Source organism: Pristiophorus japonicus, chromosome 7 (assembly GCF_044704955.1).
Source record: "Pristiophorus japonicus isolate sPriJap1 chromosome 7, sPriJap1.hap1, whole genome shotgun sequence".
Classification (NCBI taxonomy): Eukaryota; Metazoa; Chordata; class Chondrichthyes; family Pristiophoridae; genus Pristiophorus; species Pristiophorus japonicus.
Window position 1 is genome coordinate 247,439,626 of NC_091983.1, and position 16,234 is coordinate 247,455,859.

The 16,234-nt window shown below is 56.6% G+C and overlaps 1 protein-coding gene across 2 annotated transcripts in view; it reads right to left on the minus strand.

Annotated features, from left to right (window-relative positions):
* Window positions 1-16,234, minus strand: part of abcc10 (ATP-binding cassette, sub-family C (CFTR/MRP), member 10) — a 136,531-nt gene that overhangs the window by 11,645 nt on the left and 108,652 nt on the right. For both annotated transcript variants that reach the window (XM_070885877.1, XM_070885876.1), the window contains exons 15-16: window positions 13,827-13,972; window positions 13,637-13,734 (exon numbers count right to left, since the gene is read on the minus strand). In XM_070885877.1, the coding sequence (XP_070741978.1) occupies window positions 13,637-13,734; window positions 13,827-13,972 (244 nt within the window). The remainder of the gene's footprint in view (window positions 1-13,636; window positions 13,735-13,826; window positions 13,973-16,234) is intronic.

Below are 16,234 nucleotides of genomic sequence, written 5' to 3' on the forward strand. Positions count from 1 at the left end.
ATATCCTTTGCTGGAAGCAGAGATCCAAGGGTCCATAACACCTCCGTAATTGAAACTATACAGGTCCAGTGACAGTAAATACACTGAGCTCAGTCCAATGAGATAGCAAATCCTGCAGCTATTAACCCAGGTCAGTCTGGCAGTCAGTACTATGGCAGTAATGTATGTATGTAAATGCACAAAGTGTGGTGAATAAGGTTGGTGAGCTCCAAGCACAATTATCCATGTGGGAATATGATGTAGTGGCAATAACGTGGCTTAAAAATGGTGAGAACTGGGTGCTTAATATTCCTGGATACAAGATGTTCAGAATAGATAGAGAAGGAAAAAAGGGAGGTGGGGTGGCAGTACTGATTAGGGAAGACATTGTAATGTTGGAAAGAGAAGATGTCCTTGAGGTAAAGACAGAATCCATTTGGTTAGAGTTGAGAAACAAAAAGGGTATGATCATGCTATTGGTAGTATTCTATAGGCCTCCAAACAGTGGGAGAGAGATAGAGGAACAAATCTGCCGGGAAATCACAGATATGTGCAAGAACTATAGAGTGGTGATACTGGGGGACTTCAATTACCCAAATATCAATTGGGATAATATTAGAGTAAAGGGAAGGGAGGGGGCAGAATTTCTGTAATGCGTTTAGGAGAACTTCCTTGACCAGTATGTTTTGGGCCTAACTAGAAAGGAGGCATTGCTGGATCTGGTGTTGTGGAATGAGGTGGGCCAAGTGTCTGGAAGAACACTTGGGTAAGAGTGATCATTGTATCATAAGGTTTAGATTAGAAATGGAGAAGAACAAGGAGCAATCTAAAGTGGAACTTCTAAATTGGAAGAGGGCTAACTTCAATGGGAAGAGAGGGGATCTAGCCAAGGTAAAATGGAACCAAAGGTTGACGGGGAAAACTAATGGAACAGTGGGTATTCTTTAAGGAGGAGATGTTTCAGGTACAGGCTCGGTACATTCCAACAAGAGGGAAAGGTAAGGAAACCAAACCATCCTTGGATGATGAGGGAGATAGAGAATATGATGAAACATGTCAGGTGAATTCTTTAAGTGAGAACCAGGTCAAATATAATAAATTGAGAAGGGAAGTGAAGAGGAAAATAAGACTGGCAAAGAGAGAATATGAGAATAGAACAGCAGTTAACATAAAAGGGAATCCAAAAATCTTCTCCCGGCCTGTAAATAGTAAGCGGGTAGTAAGAGGTGGTGGGGCCTATTAGAAGAACATAAGAAATAGGAGCAGGAGTAGGCCATCTGGCTCCTCGAGCCTGCTCCGCCATTTAATAAGATCATGGCTGATCTGATCATGGGCTCAGCTCCACTTCCCTGCCCACTCCCCATAACCCTTTATTCCCTTATCGTTCAAAAGTCTATCTATCTCCGCCTTAAATATAGTCAATGACCCAGCCTCCACAGCTCTCTGGAGCAGAGAATTCCACAGATTTAGAACCCTCAGAAGAAATTCCTCCTCATCTCAGTTTTAAATGGGTGGCCCCTTATTCTGAGACTATATGTTCCCCAGTTTTAGTTTCCCCTATGGGTGGAAATATCCTCTCTGCATCCACCTTGTCGAGCCCCCTCATTATCTTATATGTTTCGATAAGATCACTTCTCATTCTTCTGAACTCCAATGTGTATAGACCCAACCTATCTTCATAAGTCAACCCCCTCATCTCCAGAATCAACCTAGTGAACCTTCTCTGAACAGCCTCCAATGCAAGAATATCCTTCCTTAAATACGGAGACCAAAACTGTACACAGTACTCCAGCTGTGGCCTCACCAATACCCTGTACAGATGTAGCAGGACTTCTCTGCTTTTATACTCCATCCCCCTTGCAATAAAGGCCAACATTCCATTTGCCTTCCTGATTACTTGCTGTACCTACATACTAACTTTTTGTGTTTCATGCACACAGACCCCTAGGTCCCTCTGTACTGCAGCGCTTTGCAATTTTTCTCCATTTAAATAATAATTTGCTTTTCTATTTTTTTCTGCCAAAGTGGATAACCTCACATTTTCCCACATTATACTCCATCTGCCAAATTTTTGGCCCACTCACTTAGCCTGTCTATATCCCTTTGCAGATTTTGTGTGTCCTCCTCACAATTTACTTTCCCACCCATCTTTGTATCATCAACAAACTTGGCTACATTACATTCAGTCCCTTCATCCAAGTCATTAATATAGATTGTAAATAGTTGAGGCCCCAGCACCAATCCCTGCAGTACCCCACTAGTTACTGTTTGCCAACTGGAAAATGACTCATTTATCTCGACTCTCTGTTTTCTGTTAGTTAGCCAATCCTCTATCCGTGCTAATATATTACCCCCAACCCCGTGAACTTTTATCTTGTGCAGTAACCATTTATGTGGCACCTTATCGAATGCCTTCTGGAAATCCAAATACACCATATCCACTGGTTCCCCCTTATCCACCCTGCTCGTTACACCCTCAAAGAACTCCAGCAAATTTGTCAACCATGCTGACTCTGCTTGATTGAATCATGCTTTTCCAAATGTCCTGCTACTGCTTCCTTAATAATGGACTCCAGCATTTTCCCAACGACAGATGTTAGGCTAACTGGTCTATCGTTTCCTGCTTTTTGTCTGCCTCCTTTTTTTAAATAGAGGCATTACATTCGCGGTTTTCCAATCCACTAGCACAACCCCAGAATCCAGGGAATTTTGGTAGATTTCAGCCAATGCATCCACTATCTCTGCAGCCACTTCTTTTAAGACCCTAGGATGTAAACCATCAGGTCCAGGGGACTTGTCCGCCTTTAGTCCCAATATTTTACCGAGTACTACTTCATTAGTGATAGTGACTATATTAAGTTCCTGTCTCCCTATAGCCCCTTGATTATCCACTATAGGGATGTTTTTAGGGTCTTCTACCATGAAGACCGATACAAAATATTTTTTCAAAGTCTCTGCCATTTCCCTGTTCTCCATTATTAATTCCCCAGTCTCATCCTCTCGGGACCAACATTTACTTTAGCCACTCTTTTCCTTTTGATGTACCTGTAGAAACTCTTACTATCTGTTTTCGTATTCCGTGCTAGTTTACTTTCATAATCTATCTTTCCTCTCTATCATTTTTTTAGTTGTTCTTTGCTAGCTTTTAAAAGTTTCCAAACCACTGGCCTCCCACTAGTCCTGGTCACATTGTATGCCCTTGTTTTCAATTTGATACCATCCCTTATTTCTTTAGTTAGCCACGGATGGCTATCCCTTCTCTTACCGTCTTTCCTTCTCATTGGGATATATTTTTGTTGTGAGTTATGAAATATCTCCTTAAATGTCTGCCACAGCTCATCAACCACCCATACTTTAGTCTATTTTCCCAGTACACTTGAGCCAACTCTGCCCTCATACCTTTGTAGTTTCCTTTATTTAAGGTTAGGACAATGGTTTAAGAACCAACTTTCTCATCCTCCAACTGAATTAGAAATTCAACCATATTATGGTCATTCATTCCTAGAGGATCTTTTATTAATCCTGTCTCATTACACAGTACCAGATCTAAGATAGCCTGCTCCCTGGTTGGTTCTGCAACGTACTGTTCAAGGAAACTATCCCGGACACACTCTATGAACTCTTCCTCAAGGCTACCCTGGCCATTTTGCTTTGTCCAATCAATATGAAGGTTAAAATCGCCCATGATTATTGCTGTTCCTTTATTACAAGCCTCCATTATTTCTTGATTGATACTCTGTCAAACAGTGTAGCTACTGTTCGGGAGCCTATCGACTACGCCCACCAATGATTTGGGGACAAAGAAGGTGAAAATTGCGGAGGCAATTGCAGGGCAAGGCGAGAATACTTAATGTGTATTTTGTATCGTTGTTTACTAAGGAAGAGGATGCTGACAAAATATCGGTAGAAGCAGAGATTGTAGAGATAATGAATGGGTGAAAATTGATAGTCAGGATGTACTGGATATGCTCAGAGCGGATAAGTCGTCTGGTCCGGATGGCTTGCATCCCAGGTTGCTAAGAGAAGTGGGGGTGGAGATAGCGGAAGGGCTTCCCATAATCTTCCAATCTTGCCTGGATGCAGGGGAAATGCCAGAGGATTGGAAAGTGGCAAATGTGACACCCTTGTTCAAGAAAGGGTGTAAGGACAATCCTAGTAACCACTGGCTGGTCAGTTTAACATCAGTGGTGGGTAAGGTTTTAGAAACATTAATCAGGGAAAAAATTAACAGGCACTTGGAAAGGTTTAACACAGAAACATAGAAAATAGGTGCAGGAGTAGGCCATTCGGCCCTTCGAGCCTGCACCACCATTCAATAAGATCATGACTGATCATTCCCTCAGTACCCCTTGATCCCTTTCGCCGTAAGGGCCATATTCAACTCCCTCTTCAATATATCCAACAAACTGGCATCAACAACTCTCTGGTAGGGAATTCCATAGATTAACAACTCTCAGTGAAGAAGTTTCTCCTCATCTCAGTCCTAAATGGCCTACCCCTTATCCTTAGACTGTGACCCCCGGTTCTGGACTTCCCCAACATCAGGAACATTCTTCCTGCATCTAACCTGTCCAATCCCGTCAGAATTTTATATATTTCTATGAGATCCACTCTCATTCTACTAAACTCCAGTGAATACAGACCCAGTCAATCCAGTCTCTCCTCCTATGTCAGTCCTGCCATCTCAGGAATCAGTCTGGTGAACCTTCGCTGCACTCCCTCAATAGCAAGAATGTCCTTCCTCAGATTAGGAGACCAAAACTGAACACAACATCCTGGTGAGGCCTCACCAAGGCCCTGTACAGCTGCAGCAAGACCTCCCTGCTCCTATACTCAAATCCCCTAGCTATGAAGGCCAACATGCAATTTGCCTTCTTCACCGCCTGCTGTACCTGCATGCAAACTTTCAATGACTGATGAACCATGACACCCAGGTCTCATTGCATTTCACCTTTTCCTAATCTGCCGCCATTCAGATAATATTCTGCCTTTATGTTTTTGCCACCAAAGTGGATAACCTCACATTTATCCACATTATAATACTGCATCTGCCATACATTTGCCCACTCACCTAACCTGTCCAAGTCACTCTGCAGCCTCTTAGAATCCTCCACAGTTCACACTGCCACCCAGCTTAGTGTCATCACAAACTTGGAGATATTACTTTCAATTCCTTCATCTAAATCATTGATGTATACTGTAAAGAGCTGGGGTCCCAGCACTGAGCCCTGCGGCACTCCACTAGTCACTGCCTGCCATTCTGAAAAGGACCCATTTATCCCACCTCTCTGTTTCCTGTCTGCCAACCAGTTCTCTATCCATGTCAGTACATTACCCCCAGTACCATGTGCTTTAATTTTGCACACCAATCTCGTGTGGGACCTTGTCAAAAGCCTTTTGAAAGTCCAAATACACCACATGCACTGGTTCTCCCTTGTCCACTCTACTAGTTACATTCTCAAAAAATTCTAGAAGATTTGTCAAGCATGATTTCCCTTTCATAAATCCATGCTGACTTGGACCGATCCTGTCACTGCTTTCTAAGTTAATTAAGCACAACTAGCATTTGTAAAAGGCAAATCGTGTTTGACTAATCTAATTGAATTTTTTGATGAAGTAAGAAGGTTGATGAGGGGAATGCAGTAATATTGTCTGTATGGATTTTAAGAAAGCGTTTGACAAAGTACCACATAAAAGGCTGGTTAACAAAATTGAGGCTCATTGAATAAATATCATTCAATGACTTCGATATTGGAATACAGAGTAAAATTTCAAAATTTGCTGATGATAGCAAACTTGGAGATGTGGCAAACAGTGAGGATGATACCAATTGACTGCAACAGGATATAGATAGGTTAGCAGACTGGCCAGATAGAATTTAATAGAGAAGTGCGAGGTGATGCATTTTGGCAGAAGGGATAGGGAGAGGTGATACAGACTTAATGGCACATGAACCTGGGGGTTCATGTGCATAGATCTTTGAAGGTGGCAGGACAGATTGAGAGAGTAGTTAGCAAAGCATATAGGATCTTGGGCTTTATAAATAGAGGTATTGAGTACAAAAACAGGGAAGTTATGCTGAACCTTTATAAAGCTCTGCCTAGGCCACAACTAGAGTGTTGTGTCCAGTTCTGCGCACCACACTTTAGGAAGGAGGTGAACGTCCTTAAGAGGGTGCAGAGAAGATTTACAAGAATAGTTCCAGGGATGAGGGATTTTAGCTACGAGGTTAGGTTGTAGAAGCTGGGGTATTTGTCCTTGGAGCAAAGGAGTTTGAGGGGAGATTTGAATGGGATTGACCGGATTGCCTTGGACTCGATGGGCTGAATGGCCTCCTTCTGTGCTGTAATGATTCTATGACAATGAATATAATTCAATGCCGGGATGGGGCTGACTCCTACAGCACTAACTCCCGGTGCCGGGTCTCGGTACTGTGACACTAACTCCCGGTGTCGGGTCTCGGTACTGTGGCACTAACTCCCGGTGCCGGGTCTCGGTACTGTGGCACTAACTCCCGGTGCCGGGCTCGGTACTGTGGCACTAACTCCCGGTGCCGGGTCTCGGTACTGTGGCACTAACTCCCGGTGCCGGGTCTCGGTACTGTGGCATTAACTCCCGGTGCCGGGTCTCGGTACTGTGGCACTAACTCCCGGTGCCGGGCTCGGTACTGTGGCACTAACTCCCGGTGCCGGGTCTCAGTACTGTGGCACTAACTCCCGGTGCCGGGTTCGGTACTGTGGCACTAACTCCCGGTGCCGGGCTCGGTACTGTGGCACTAACTCCCGGTGCCGGGCTCGGTCCTCGGGCACTAACTCCCGGTGCCAGGCTCGGTACTTTGGCACTAACTCCCGGTGCCTGGTCTCGGTACTGTGGCACTAACTCCCGGTGCCGGGTCTCGGTACTGTGGCACTAACTCCCGGTGCCGGGTCTCGGTACTGTGGCACTAACTCCCGGTGCAGGGCTCGGTACTGTGGCACTAACTCCCGGTGCCGGGTCTCGGTACTGTGGCACTAACTCCCGGTGCCGGTCTCGGCACTGTGGCACTAACTCCCGATGGCGGGTCTCGGTACTGTAGCATTAACTCCCGGTGCCGGGCTCGGTCCTCGGGCACTAACTCCCGGTGCCGCGCTCGGTACTGTGGCACTAACTCCCGGTGCAGGGCTCGGTACTGTGGCACTAACTCCTGGTGCCGGGCTCGGTACTATGGCACTAACTCCCGGTGCCAGGCTCGGTACTATGGCACTAACTCCCGGTGCCAGGCTCGGTCCTCGAGCACTAATTCCCGGTGCCGGGCTCGGTCCTCGGGCACTAACTCCCGGTGCCGCGCTTGGTACTGTGGCACTAACTCCCGGTGCAGGGCTCGGTACTGTGGCAGTAACTCCCGGTGCCGGGCTCGGTACTATGGCACTAACTCCCGGTGCCAGGCTCGGTACTATGGCACCAGCTCCCGGTGCCAGGCTCGGTCCTCGAGCACTAATTCCCGGTGCCGGGCTCGGTCCTCGGGCACTAACTCCCGGTGCCGGGCTCAGTACTGTGGCACTAACTCCCGGTGCCGGGTCTCAGTACTGTGGCACTAACTCCCGGTGCCGGGCTCGGTCCTCGGACACTAACTCCCGGTGCCCGGCTCGGTACTGTGGGACTAACTCCCGGTGCCGGTCTCGGTACTGTGGCACTAACTCCCGGTGCCGGGTCTCGGTACTGTGGCACTAACTCCCGGTGCCGGGCTCGGTACTGTGGCACTAACTCTCGGTGCCGGGCTCGGTCCTCGGGCACTAACTCCCGGTGCCGGGCTCGGTACTGTGGCACTAACTCCCGGTGCCGGGTCTCGGTACTGTGGCACTAACTCCCGGTGCCAGGCTCGGTACTTTGGCACTAACTCCCGGTGCCTGGTCTCGGTACTGTGGCACTAACTCCCGGTGCCGGGTCTCGGTACTGTGGCACTAACTCCCGGTGCCGGGTCTCGGTACTGTGGCACTAACTCCCGGTGCAGGGCTCGGTACTGTGGCACTAACTCCCGGTGCCGGGTCTCGGTACTGTGGCACTAACTCCCGGTGCCGGTCTCGGCACTGTGGCATTAACTCCCGATGGCGGGTCTCGGTACTGTAGCATTAACTCCCGGTGCCGGGCTCGGTCCTCGGGCACTAACTCCCGGTGCCGCGCTCGGTACTGTGGCACTAACTCCCGGTGCAGGGCTCGGTACTGTGGCACTAACTCCTGGTGCCGGGCTCGGTACTATGGCACTAACTCCCGGTGCCAGGCTCGGTACTATGGCACTAACTCCCGGTGCCAGGCTCGGTCCTCGAGCACTAACTCCCGGTGCCGGGCTCGGTCCTCGGGCACTAACTCCCGGTGCCGGGCTCGGTACTGTGGCACTAACTCCCGGTGCAGGGCTCGGTACTGTGGCACTAACTCCCGGTGCCGGGCTCGGTACTATGGCACTAACTCCCGGTGCCAGGCTCGGTACTATGGCACCAGCTCCCGGTGCCAGGCTCGGTCCTCGAGCACTAATTCCCGGTGCCGGGCTCGGTCCTCGGGCACTAACTCCCGGTGCCGGGCTCAGTACTGTGGCACTAACTCCCGGTGCCGGGTCTCAGTACTGTGGCACTAACTCCCGGTGCCGGGCTCGGTCCTCGGACACTAACTCCCGGTGCCCCGCTCGGTACTGTGGGACTAACTCCCGGTGCCGGTCTCGGTACTATGGCACTAACTCCCGGTGCCGGGTCTCGGTACTGTGGCACTAACTCCCGGTGCCGGGCTCGGTACTGTGGCACTAACTCTCGGTGCCGGGCTCGGTCCTCGGGCACTAACTCCCGGTGCCGGGCTCGGTACTGTGGCACTAACTCCCGGTGCCGGGTCTCGGTACTGTGGCACTAACTCCCTGTGACGGGCTCGGTACTGTGGCACTAACTCCCGGTGCCGGGTCCCGGTACTGTGGCACTAACTCACTGTGCCGGGCTCGGTACTGTGGCACTAACTCCCGGTGCCCGGCTCGGTACTGTGGCACTAACTCCCGGTGCTGGGCTCAGTACTGTGGCACTAACTCCCGGTGCCGGGCTCGGTACTGTGGCACTAACTCCCGGTGCCGGGTCTCGGTACTGTGGCACTAACTCCCGGTGCCGGTCTCGGTACTGTGGCACTAACTCCCGGTGCCGGGCTCGGTACTGTGGCATTAACTCCCGGTGCCAGGCTCGGTCCTCGGGCACTAACTCCCGGTGCCGGGCTCGGTACTGTGACACTAACTCCCGGTGCCGGGCTCGGTACTGTAGCACTAACTCCCGGTGCCGGGCTCGGTACTGTGGCACTAACTCCCGGTGCAGGGCTTGGTACTGTGGCACTAACTCCCGGTGCCGGGCTCGGTACTATGGCACTAACTCCCGGTGCCAGGCTCGGTACTATGGCACCAGCTCCCGGTGCCAGGCTCGGTCCTCGAGCACTAATTCCCGGTGCCGGGCTCGGTCCTCGAGCACTAACTCCCGGTGCCGGGCTCAGTACTGTGGCACTAACTCCCGGTGCCGGGTCTCAGTACTGTGGCACTAACTCCCGGTGCCGGGCTCGGTCCTCGGACACTAACTCCCGGTGCCCGGCTCGGTACTGTGGGACTAACTCCCGGTGCCGGTCTCGGTACTGTGGCACTAACTCCCGGTGCCGGGTCTCGGTACTGTGGCACTAACTCCCGGTGCCGGGCTCGGTACTGTGGCACTAACTCTCGGTGCCGGGCTCGGTCCTCGGGCACTAACTCCCGGTGCCGGGCTCGGTACTGTGGCACTAACTCCCGGTGCCGGGTCTCGGTACTGTGGCACTAACTCCCTGTGACGGGCTCGGTACTGTGGCACTAACTCCCGGTGCCGGGTCTCGGTACTGTGGCATTAACTCCCGGTGCCGGGCTCGGTACTGTGGCATTAACTCACTGTGCCGGGCTCGGTACTGTGGCACTAACTCCCGGTGCCCGGCTCGGTACTGTGGCACTAACTCCCGGTGCTGGGCTCAGTACTGTGGCACTAACTCTCGGTGCCGGGTCTCGGTACTGTGGCACTAACTCACTGTGCCGGGCTCGGTACTGTGGCACTAACTCCCGGTGCCCGGCTCGGTACTGTGGCACTAACTCCCGGTGCTGGGCTCAGTACTGTGGCACTAACTCCCGGTGCCGGGCTCGGTACTGTGACACTAACTCCCGGTGCCGGGCTCGGTACTGTGGCATTAACTCCCGGTGCCGGGCTCGGTCCTCGGGCACTAACTCCCGGTGCCGGGCTCGGTACTGTGACACTAACTCCCGGTGCCGGGCTCAGTACTGTGGCACTAACTCCCGGTGCCGGGTCTCAGTACTGTGGCACTAACTCCCGGTGCCGGGCTCGGTCCTCGGACACTAACTCCCGGTGCCCGGCTCGGTACTGTGGGACTAACTCCCGGTGCCGGTCTCGGTACTGTGGCACTAACTCCCGGTGCCGGGTCTCGGTACTGTGGCACTAACTCCCGGTGCCGGGCTCGGTACTGTGGCACTAACTCTCGGTGCCGGGCTCGGTCCTCGGGCACTAACTCCCGGTGCCGGGCTCGGTACTGTGGCACTAACTCCCGGTGCCGGGTCTCGGTACTGTGGCACTAACTCCCTGTGACGGGCTCGGTACTGTGGCACTAACTCCCGGTGCCGGGTCTCGGTACTGTGGTACTAACTCACTGTGCCGGGCTCGGTACTGTGGCACTAACTCCCGGTGCCCGGCTCGGTACTGTGGCACTAACTCCCGGTGCTGGGCTCAGTACTGTGGCACTAACTCCCGGTGCCGGGCTCGGTACTGTGGCACTAACTCCCGGTGCCGGGTCTCGGTACTGTGGCACTAACTCCCGGTGCCGGTCTCGGTACTGTGGCACTAACTCCCGGTGCCAGGCTCGGTACTGTGGCATTAACTCCCGGTGCCGGGCTCGGTCCTCGGGCACTAACTCCCGGTGCCGGACTCGGTACTGTGACACTAACTCCCGGTGCCGGGCTCGGTACTGTAGCACTAACTCCCGGTGCCGGGCTCGGTACTGTGGCACTAACTCCCGGTGCAGGGCTTGGTACTGTGGCACTAACTCCCGGTGCCGGGCTCGGTACTATGGCACCAGCTCCCGGTGCCAGGCTCGGTCCTCGAGCACTAATTCCCGGTGCCGGGCTCGGTCCTCGAGCACTAACTCCCGGTGCCGGGCTCAGTACTGTGGCACTAACTCCCGGTGCCGGGTCTCAGTACTGTGGCACTAACTCCCGGTGCCGGGCTCGGTACTATGGCACCAGCTCCCGGTGCCCGGCTCGGTACTGTGGGACTAACTCCCGGTGCCGGTCTCGGTACTGTGGCACTAACTCCCGGTGCCGGGTCTCGGTACTGTGGCACTAACTCCCGGTGCCGGGCTCGGTACTGTGGCACTAACTCTCGGTGCCGGGCTCGGTCCTCGGGCACTAACTCCCGGTGCCGGGCTCGGTACTGTGGCACTAACTCCCGGTGCCGGGTCTCGGTACTGTGGCACTAACTCCCTGTGACGGGCTCGGTACTGTGGCACTAACTCCCGGTGCCGGGTCTCGGTACTGTGGCATTAACTCCCGGTGCCGGGCTCGGTACTGTGGCATTAACTCACTGTGCCGGGCTCGGTACTGTGGCACTAACTCCCGGTGCCCGGCTCGGTACTGTGGCACTAACTCCCGGTGCTGGGCTCAGTACTGTGGCACTAACTCTCGGTGCCGGGTCTCGGTACTGTGGCACTAACTCACTGTGCCGGGCTCGGTACTGTGGCACTAACTCCCGGTGCCCGGCTCGGTACTCTGGCACTAACTCCCGGTGCTGGGCTCAGTACTGTGGCACTAACTCCCGGTGCCGGGCTCGGTACTGTGACACTAACTCCCGGTGCCGGGCTCGGTACTGTGGCATTAACTCCCGGTGCCGGGCTCGGTCCTCGGGCACTAACTCCCGGTGCCGGGCTCGGTACTGTGACACTAACTCCCGGTGCCGGGCTCGGTACTGTGGCACTAACTCCCGGTGCAGGGCTCGGTACTGTGGCACTAACTCCCGGTGCCGGGCTCGGTCCTCGGGCACTAACTCCCGGTGCCGGGCTCGGTCCTCGGGCACTAACTCCCGGTGCCAGGCTCGGTCCTTGGGCACTAACTCCCGGTGCCGGGCTCGGTCCTCGGGCACTAACTCCCGGTGCCAGGCTCGGTACTTTGACACTAACTCCCGGTGCCTGGTCTCGGTACTGTGGCACTAACTCCCGGTGCCGGGTCTCGGTACTGTGGCACTAACTCCCGGTGCCGGGTCTCGGTACTGTGGCACTAACTCCCGGTGCCGGGCTCGGTACTGTGGCACTAACTCCTGGTGCCGGGTCTCGGTACTGTGGCACTAACTCCCGGTGCCGGTCTCGGCACTGTGGCATTAACTCCCGATGGCGGGTCTCGGTACTGTGGCATTAACTCCCGGTACAGGGCTCGGTCCTCGGGCACTAACTCCTGGTGCCGCGCTCGGTACTGTGGCACTAACTCCCGGTGCCGGGCTCGGTACTGTGGCACTAACTCCCGGTGCCGGGCTCGGTACTGTGGCACTAACTCCCGGTGCCGGGCTCGGTACTGTGGCACTAACTCCCGGTGCCGGATCTCGGTACTGTGGCACTAACTCCCAGTGCCGGGTCTCGGTACTGTGGCACTATCTCCCGGTGCCGGGTCTCGGTACTGTGGCACTAACTCCCGGTGCCGGGCTCGGTCCTCAGGCACTAACTCCCGCTGCCAGGCTCGGTACTGTGGCACTAACTCCTGGTGCCGGGCTCGGTACTGTGGCACTAACTCCCGGTGTCGGGTTCGGTCCTCGGGCACTAACTCCCGGTGCCTGGCTTGGTACTGTGGCACTAACTCCCGGTGCCGGGTTCGGTCCTCGGGCACTAACTCCCGGTGCCGGGTTCGGTCCTCAGGCACTAACTCCAGGTGCCGGGTTCGGTCCTCAGGCACTAACTCCCGGTGTCGGGTCCGGTCCTCGGGCACTAACTCCCAGTGTCGGGTCCGGTCCTCGGGCACTAACTCCCGGTGCCGGGTTCAGTCCTCGGGCACTAACTCCCGGTGCCGGGTCCTGTCCTCGGGCACTAACTCCCGGTGTCGGGTTCGGTCCTCGGGCACTAACTCCCGGTGCCGGGTTCGGTCCTCGGGCACTAACTCCCGGTGCCTGGCTTGGTACTGTGGCACTAACTCCCGGTGCCGGGTTCGGTCCTCGGGCACTAACTCCCGGTGCCGGGTCCGGTCCTCGGGCACTAACTCCCAGTGTCGGGTTCGGTCCTCGGGCACTAACTCCCGGTGCCGGGTTCGGTCCTCGGGCACTAACTCCCGGTGCCGGGTTCGGTCCTCGGGCACTAACTCCCGGTGCCGGGTTCGGTCCTCGGGCACTAACTCCCGGTGCCCTGGCGGTTTGAACTGCACTGCCATGATCATATCCTAACCTGAGCTATGCTGAGTCGGTAATAGCTGATCATTATATTCGGAAGGCGGAGATCAGTCCAGATGGGATGGTGCATCCCCAGCAGTGACATATGCATCTAAGGGGCAACCAAAGGTGCTGTGGTCGGAGGTCCAGGAGCAGGCATCAGAGGCAAGGGTCCAGGGAGACTTAAGAATAAATAAATGACATTTTACTGGCAGCAGTGCATTCTACATTAGTACCTTAGCTTGAGTGAGCAGCGCCCTCGCCAGGCAGATTAGCTGTCTCTGTCCGATGGATAAATTCTTCCCCCTCTCACCCAGCTCTGCATCCAATCCACCTGCAGCAGAGACAGAGTACGCAGGCAATCAGTAACACAGACGGTAATGTAAAGGGGTACAGTCACTGATGCCTCCTTCGGCCCACACTTACCCATTCTCTGGGCGGTCTCCAGCAGGTGGCACTCCTCCAACACAACATGGAGCTCCTCGTCTGTGTGGTGGCCCAGTGGATCCAGATTTTCTCGCACTGTGCCACTGAACAGGAATGGATCCTGCGGGATAATAGCCAGCTTTGATCTGGAAAAGAATACCAACAAGAGGAAGTGGCACAATCACAGGGTTCTCCGATCTTGAGGAATGCCATTAACATATTGTCCTTTCACCGTTCAGCTCCAACAGTCGGGGGTGGGGGTGGGGGTGGGGTGGTGGCTGGGGGGTGGGGTGTGGGATTAGGGGGTGGGTGGGGTGAGGTAGGGGGTGGGGTAGGGGGGATGGGTGGGGTGGGGTGGGGGGGGTGGGAGTGGGGGGGTGGGAGGACATTGGAGGGGGTGGGAGGGGATTGGGGGGTGGAGGGGTGGGGTGGGGGGTGGGGGTGTAGTGGGGTAGGGTGGGGGTAGGGTGGGGTGGAGTGGGGGTGGAGTGGGGGTGGAGTGGGGGTGGAGTGGGGGTGGAGTGGGGGTGGAGTGGGGGTGGAGTGGGGGTGGAGTGGGGGTGGAGTGGGGGTGGAGTGGGGGTGGAGTGGGGGTGGGGGTGGAGTGGGGGTGGGGGTAGGGTGGGGGTGGAGTGAGGTGGAGTGGGGTGGAGTGGGGTGGAGTGGGGGGGGTGGGAGGGGGTGGGAGGGGGTGGGGTGGAGTTGGGTAGGGTGTGGGGTGGAGTGGGGGTGGAGTGAGGTGGAGTGGGGTGGAGTGGGGTGGAGTGGGGGGGGGTAGGGTGGGGGTGGAGTGAGGTGGAGTGGGGTGGAGTGGGGTGGAGTGGGGTGGAGTGGGGGGGGGGGTGGGGTGGAGTTGGGTAGGGTGTGGGTAGGGTGGGGTGGAGTGGGGGTGGAGTGAGGTGGAGTGGGGGTGGAGTGGGGGTGGAGTGGGGGTGGAGTGAGGGTGGAGTGGGGTGGAGTGGGGTGGAGTGGGGTGGAGTGGGGTGGAGTGGGGTGGAGTGGGGTGGAGTGGGGGTGGAGTGGGGGTGGAGTGGGGGTGGAGTGAGGTGGAGTGGGGTGGGGGGGTGGGGGGGTGGAGTGGGGGGGGTGGGGGGGTTGGGGTGGAGTTGGGTAGGGTGTGGGTAGGGTGGGGTGGAGTGGGGGTGGAGTGGGGTGGAGTGGGGGTGGAGTGGGGGGGAGTGGGGTGGAGTGGGGGTGGAGTGGGGGTGGAGTGGGGGTGGAGTGGAGGTGGAGTGGGGGTGGAGTGGGGGTGGAGTGGGGGTGGAGTGGGGGTGGAGTGGGGGTGGAGTGGGGGTGGAGTGGGGGTGGAGTGGGGTGGGGTGGAGTGGGGGTGGGGTTGGGGTGGGGTGGGGGTGGGGTGGGGGTGGGGTGGGGGTGGGGTGGGGGTGGGGTGGGGGTGGGGTTGGGGTGGGGTTGGGGTGGGGTTGAGGTGGGGTGGGGGTGGGGGGTGGTGTGGGGTGGGGGTGGGGTGGAGGTCGGGGTGGGATGGAGTGGGGGGGTGGGGGTGGGGTGGGGTGGAGTGGGGTAGGGTGGGAATGGGGTGCGGTGGAGTGGGGGTGGGGTGCAGTGGGGTGGAGTTGGGGTGGAGTGGGGTGGAGTGGGGTGGAGTGGAGTGGGGGTGGAGTGGGGGTGGAGTGGGGGGGTGGAGTGGGGGTGGAGTGGGGGGTGGAGTGGGGGGTGGAGTGGGGGGGTGGAGTGGGGGGGTGGGGGGGTGGAGTGGGGGTGGAGTGGAGTGGGGGTGGAGTAGGGGTGGGGGTGGAGTGGGATGGAGTGGGATGGAGTAGGATGAAGTGGGGTGGGATGGAGTGGGATGAAGTGGGGTGGGGTGGAGTGGGGGGTGGAGTGGGGTTGGGGTGGAGTGGGGTGGAGTGGGGGGTGGGTGGGGGGGGTGGGTTTGGGGTGGAGTGGGGTGGGGTGGAGTGGGGGTGGGTGGGGTGGAGTGGGGGTAGGGTGGGTGTAGGGTGGGGTGGAGTGGGGGGTGGAGTGGGGGGTGGAGTGGGGGGTGGAGTGGGGGGTGGAGTGGGGGGTGGAGTGGGGGGGTGGGTGGGGTGGGTTTGGGGTGGAGTGGGGTGGGCTGGAGTGGGGGTGGGTGGGGTGGAGTGGGGGTGGGGTGGGGATAGGGTGGGGGTAGGGTGGGGTAGAGTGGGGGTGGGGTGGAGTGGGGGTGGGGTGGAGTGGGGGTGGGGTGGGGTGAGGTGGGGTGGGGGGTGGGGTGGGGTGAGGTGGGGTGGGGGGTGGGGTGGGGGGTGGGGTGGGGGGTGGAGTGGGGTTGGGGTGGAGTGGGGGTGGGTGGGGGTAGGGTGGGGGTAGGGTGGGGTAGAGTGGGGGTGGGGTGGAGTGGGGGTGGGGTGGGGTTGGGGTGGGGGTGGGGTGGAGTGGGGGTCGGGGTGGGGTGGAGTGGGGGTTGG